At 36.0% G+C, this 6,720-nt stretch overlaps 1 protein-coding gene across 1 annotated transcript in view; it reads right to left on the bottom strand.

Annotated features, from left to right (window-relative positions):
* Positions 1 to 2,151: 2,151 nt before the first annotated feature.
* BRCA2 (BRCA2 DNA repair associated) overlaps positions 2,152 to 6,720 on the bottom strand; it is a 52,566-nt gene continuing 47,997 nt past the window's right edge. Inside the window, 3 exon segments of the mRNA XM_065896305.1 lie at positions 2,152 to 2,793; positions 3,673 to 3,819; positions 5,709 to 5,953. Coding sequence (XP_065752377.1) covers positions 2,152 to 2,793; positions 3,673 to 3,819; positions 5,709 to 5,953 — 1,034 coding nt within the window.

Below are 6,720 nucleotides of genomic sequence, written 5' to 3'. Positions count from 1 at the left end.
AATTTAGTAAATCTGAATGAATCTAAGGTATAGTTTTGGCTAAATTCTGTGTATTCAAGATCAACACATAATAATCTTCTAATAATAATGATAATCCACGTAACAGTACCCCTGTTTTCCAGGCCCAGGTGGTCCTGGGTATCCTAGTCAATGTGGTCACTGCAGAACTAGGTCAATCTGGATGGCTTGACTCATTTAGGAAAGCAAAGGCGATAGGTGTCGGAGAGCCCAGATGGGAATTCCTTTCCTTGATTCCGTAGGAGCAGTCTAAAGGATCAGATTTCAAGCCCTCCTGTTTTACTTCTCTCTGCTTAGGGTTTCTGGTTCACCTGGGCTGGGCTGCTTTGGAGAAGTAGTCCCAGGTTATAGATCCAGAGCTTTTAAAGAGCTCCGAATAGTTTCCCGGTATATTTGCCTGATTCGAACATAAAAATCATTGATTAAATGCCACCAACTGTATTTATCCCACCCAGAAGTGATCTGTTTTTTCTTTCAACGCCCATGGCTCCTGATTTATATAATTTTTTGAACATTCAACACTGACTTGTTTTGTGTATTAACATTTGCATCACTCACAGAGCTGGCATAGTGCTTTATCTACACAACAGGCTCTCATTAAGTGATTGATTGTTGAATAAGTAACACAAATTGCTGAAACCATTTATCACGCAGTATACATTGTTGACTTTGTAATCATTAAATTGTCACTTTTGGGGGGATAATATCCACATATACTCAAGCTTCACATTTTGCTTACATAGCTTGGCTATATTATTTACAATTTATAAAAAAGAGTGTGTGCATTAGATGTCTCCATAATGGGTAGTCTAAATGGTAATGAAGAATGAGGGAGGTTATAGCTTAAATTTTTCCAAGAATCAAAAAAAAAAAAAAACAAAAAAGGCTAAATTCCTTAATTCTTTCTTTTCACCTGAGACTCAAGTTTTATTCCCTGTTCTAGAATGGATCACTGGGAAAATGACTAGGATGTGAAGATCAAACTTTTATGAACAAAAATCACATTAATAAGACTGGCAGAACACTTAAGTTAGAAAGAATAGTAGAATAGACTATTATGTTAATAATTTTCAGAAGTGAGAAAAATCATCGGTCACAGTTATGGAAGAAAGGAAATTGCTTTTTAAAAGGATTTATTCTTGGCTTTAAAATGTGTTTATAATAAGATTTAAAAACATGATGTTGTATATAAACTTAAGACATATTAAAAGACCTGATTCTCCATGCTATTAGCTTCTAGTTGTAACTGCTTTCTCTTTCTTCTCTATGAAACTTAAAGGAACAAATGAATTGAATGGTTCTCTTCTGCTTTGGTGGTTAGCAAAACTAGGTTTAAAAGGGACTACCTGCTGAATCCTGTGATAGGGCTAAAAATAAAGCAAGGAGAATCAGTGCCAATTTAAAAGATTTTCTCTTAAGCTGCAGTCCAGATGATCATTTTGTTAAAAAACAGAAACGAAAACAAATTAACACTATGAAATCTGCTTCTGATTTAAAGTATTTGAACTTTTAATAAATAATTTAATTTTACAGATCACATTGGAATCATCAAAGGGAAGTACATTGAGGGTTCTATTTTTCTTGTAGTCACGCTGACTTAAGGATAAAGAATTGGTCAAAAGAAAATACCACTGTAACATCTTACTCATCCTGACTTTTTTGATCAGGATAAAACTGTATTAGAACCAACATGTGCATTAAGGAAAACTGGTTCATAGTGGGTTACCTCTTAAAAACAAACGTAAAATAGGAACTAAACTAAGAGGAATTATATGAGTCAAAAGAACTGCACTTTAGAAACCTAGTTTCTTTTAATTGTAAGGACACAATCTAAAAGAAACAGGTATGTTTACTTCGTTTGTAAAATAATATTTATAGTGACCAAATCTAGTCATAAAGATTCAAAGGAGATTTTTTTTCTTGATTAGTTAATATACAGTCACAGTTTTAAGATATATAATTGAAATAAGAGTATACCAATGTAGAAGCAGGCGAAGAGCATTGCTGTGATATACAAGCACAGAGATAAATTTTGAACTTTTTCCTTTTTCTCATTATGCAAATTCTGATGTAGAGTTTGAAATTGTATATGTTTTACAAACTGGAAAGGTTGTATCAATACCTAATTTATCATCATTTTGGTTTTTGTCGCCTTTGCAGTCTCTTGGATGTAGTTTTCATTGTACTTGTGTCCTGCATATTAGCCTTCTGTTCTTCAGTCCCGGCTGGGGAATTCCCTTGTTCTTTGATCACAGATGCAGTGTAAGGCCTTTTCAGTCTGAGATAATCTTTTGGACCAGTGGGAGTAGTCCTAGTGGACTCACTGATAGATTTAAGTTGATTTTCTCCTGCTGAACCAGACAAAAGGGCTTGGGTATTTATCAGGGCAAGTTCTTCATCAGCTATTGAATCACCTTCCAAAAGAGAGATGTCATTAAATTTTTTAAGTGGAGTCATCTGAGGAGAATTCAATTCTTTTTTCTTCATAGGTGTTTCATATTTGGTGCCACAACTCCGTGGTGGCTGAAATGCCTTCTGTGCAGCTGGAGAAACAAATGTACAAATGGGACTAATGGGTGGAGGTACAGGCAATCTGCTCAAGAAATCCAAGGCTCTTCTCTTTTTGCAGGTTTTTGGGTCATCGGTCTCTTTCTCCCCTTTGCAACAAGACTTTGAAGTCATTTGGGCTGCTGCAGGTGTGGAGACAGACTTCCCTTTTAGCTTACAAAGTGATAACGAACTTTCATAATCCATCTCACTACTGGGAGAAGACATCTAATAAAAAAAATTAAGTAGCCTATATAATTATGTCCCAATATATAAAACAAAATCAAATTAGCTTTTCATTAAAAAATATTTAAATGCCACACACTTTCATTCTCCTAGTGGCTATGATTTCAAGAGACATTCATATTATTATTCCAGAAGGAAATATTTTTGCATAAGAGGATATAAAAATGACATGAAAAGAAAGATGAAGATTAAAAGCAAAACAGGAGGTAGGGGACATAACTTACGCTTTAATCTTTTCCTTTTTGTTATTAACAAGTTAAAGATAAGCATTTAAAAACCATTTTAAGAATACAGACTGCCTGTGTTCCTACTTCTCTAGTATTGTGACTGGAGGCAGTTGCTTAACCCCTCCTGTATGTCATAGTTTCCTCATCCGTAAAATGGAGATAATTTTTATCTCAGAGGGTTGTTGTGAGGATTAAATGAGTTAATATACATAACTTAGCAAGTGTTAGCTAAAGAATTAGTCCTTAGCCAGTATTACAGACTTCAGCTTGATTTGCTTTTATTGTGATTTAAAGAGTTAAATCAAATTGAACTTAGAAACAACCCACATTATATAGAATAGTCCTCCAAGCAAAAAGACACAGGCAAAAAAAGTTTCTTCAATCAAATGTACTTGGAATGCTAAAAATCAAAGCAACTGTTTATAAAATTTGCCCCAAAGAGTGTTACACTCTGGCTTCAATAAACAAGATAAAATTTCCAGATAACCTATACCTACAGGAGGCACTTAACAATTAATGACACTTTCTAATTAAGTTTAATTACATTTTATCATGTTTACTAGGTATACCTCAGAATATGTTGTTGCCTCTCTATATAATATTTATAAAATTCCTTAAATTTCGATTAACTTACCAGAAGCTTATTTCCTGTACCAAGGACTGTTTGAGCAGTGTGTGCTGCTGAAGTATAGTCTTTAGTCGGGGTGGACCACTTGGGATTATTTGTATTAAGTATACGAATAAGCTTGTTTTCTGCATCATTGCAAAATATATTGATATTCTAAGAAAATAAATTGGAAGAGCTGTTTTGTAAAATGCAAACCTACACATTCATGTTTTCAGAAAAGATAAATGGTTACCTTTAAAATCAGAAGTAAAAAATGCAGACCAGAAAAAAAGGATGAGACACCCCAAATTTGATAGCAACTGTCAATTGTTAGAGGGAGAGAAGGAGAGGGGGGTGTGTGTGTGTGTCAGGGAAATAAAGAAATGTAAGAGAGCTTCCCAACCATCTGGTTTAATCAGTAAGTTATCGTATGATACTGGATTTGGGACTCAAGTCTCAGTTTTATTTACTACCTAACAGCCGTAAATCATCTAACATCTCACAGAGTACTCCTTAGGTTAGGAGTAAAATGAGAACTGCTTCACGTCTGTTCCAAGAATTAACTGAAATAACATTTGGTTATACCACATGAAACTGTTGTTTCAGAAGTCACAAATGGTCAAATACCAGCAATTTGGTTATGGTTTAACCTAATTTCTAAGAGTATTTTGTTAAACTTTAAAATGATACATAAATGACACTCAGTCATCTCTGAACTGCCCTTGAATGGTGTCAGAGAAAATCTGGGATGTAAGCAATAGGTACTCTGCATGGGAGCCAAATAACGAATGTAACCCCCAGTTTAGAAACCAGATAAATCAGGGTGTTATTCTTCACGATGTGCATCAAGTCTAGGTAAAACATACAAACTTTCTTTATATAGCTAGCTACTCTAATGCTTTTAAAATATAATTTTATTTGTATGAATTTTGACTAACACACGTTTCAAATATTAAACTACAGAAAGAGGAGGCTTCTGTAGATTTTTTAAAAGTTAGCAATTTATAAAATCCAAAATTTTACTGGGAGGCAGCATTGCATAGTAGTTAATAGTTCGGGCTCTGCATTTAGATGGCTTAAGTATGAATCCTGGTTCTACCAGTTTGGCTGTGTGACTTCTGTTTCTCATTAATGAAATGGGAAAACAGTTCCCTACTTCAGGGGTCCCCAACCACCCCCCCACCCCCCCCACCCCCGCCACGGACTGGTACTGGTCTGCGGCCTGTTAGGGACCAGGCCGCACAGCAGGTGGTGAGTGGCAGGCGAGCGAGCGATCTGCTGCTCCCCGTCGCTCGCTCGCATTACCGCCTGACCCACACACGGCCACCCCGCCCCCTCCTCCCCCGCCCTCGTCCGTGGAAACATTATCTTCCACGAAACCAGTCCTTGGTGCCAAAAACGTTGGGAACCACTGCCCTACTTCATAGTGTTGGTGGGAGAATTAAATGAGACAGGCTTAGAATGAGGCCAGACATACAGTAAGCACTCAGTAAACTTTGTTCTCCTATTTCGTATTATTTCAAATCAAAAACAGGTATAGACTGTATAAAATATTAGATATAGAGTTTAAAATGTAAATTAAACAAAATTTCTTTTCTGGCCGTGCCGCATGGCATGCAGGACCTTAAGTTCCCCGACCAGGGATTGAACCTGCACCTCCTGCAGTGGAAGCATGGAGTCTTAACCACTGGACTGTCAGGGAGGTCCCTAAAATGTAAATTTGGATTCTAAATATTATTAATTAATTACACTGCCAACTGCTGTAAATCATGGGTAACTCATGTAATTCTTGTTACCAATTTCCAGTTTGCCTACACGGTCTATATATCTCTGAACATCCTTCTCACAACTTTTCCTAATTCAGTTCTTTTCAAATCACTCTTTTCTCCCTGATAGCTAGCTGTCACTCAATATCTCCTCAGGTTCATGAACAATTGACTTTTGATGAAAACTCAACATTATACATCAACAATCCAATTTTCATAAAAGCTGCCACTTCCTTGACATTTGACTTGAAATAGGAAAATGCCAACATGCATGACAATGCTCAAAGCTAATTTTACCTCAATAGTATTTTTCATTTTGTGGAACGTTTCTCGAAAATGGCCCTCCTTTGGACTGGCAGAAAACATGGAAAAATCTCCAGCAAATAAAGTAGGAATTCCTGATTTGGACTCTGGTAGCCACTGGAGGTTGCTTGCAGCAATTAACATGTGAGGTTTAATAATGTCTTCATTAAGATCTATCCAAAACTTTATTGCCAATAAATTATGGCATTCATCTGATAAATAGACCAAAGGAGCAAGACCTAAAATGGAAAAAACAAAATCCAAAAAGTAGAAAACAAAAAATCGAACTTCATTTATGTATGTGTTAGATAAATTTAAAAATACAAGGAATATCTAAATATGGCCATTAATTTTGGTATGCTAATGGTAAAAACAAATCAAAATAACTAAATTTAGAGAAAGCTCAGGATTTCCAAAACAACCTGTTGCTTATGGTGCTAAAATTTCAATGCAATATGACAACACATTCTGTTACAGAGGCCATGGGGAAGCAGGCAGCATGTAAGCTGAATAATGAATAGGGGAAATTCATCAAGATGGGAAGGAAAAGCCATTCTAAGCAAAGTGAATGAATTTTTAGAGGTAGGCATGTTAAATGCTTTAGTGGATCAAGAATGTGAAACTGTACAGTTTAACTGAGGTATGTGGGGTGGTGGTTCAAGGCAGGAGGTTGAATGTTTTTTCAGGCATCTGAAGGAGTTTTGGTTTCATTTTCTAAGGGCCAGGGAGCCACCAAAGATTTTAAGCTAGGAAACATCATGATTAGATTTAGGTATTGGAGAACTGGTATTTCAGGCTTAAGGTGGCGCTTTGAAACTTTCTGATAGAAATTTCTTTCTCTCATACTTGATGTCAAAATAAATTAAAAAAAGGAAGAAATGTCCACCAAAAACATACAAATAAGGAATATCCTGATAAAAAATTTAAAAGTTGGTGATGAAGGAAATAAACAAGATTGTGGACAGAACCAAGCACAGGAGGGCTCAGCTTCTAGTCTCCTTCCCCA

Source organism: Phocoena phocoena, chromosome 18, assembly GCF_963924675.1.
Source record: "Phocoena phocoena chromosome 18, mPhoPho1.1, whole genome shotgun sequence".
NCBI lineage: Eukaryota > Metazoa > Chordata > Mammalia > Artiodactyla > Phocoenidae > Phocoena > Phocoena phocoena.
This window is presented reverse-complemented; position numbering and strand designations above follow the sequence as displayed.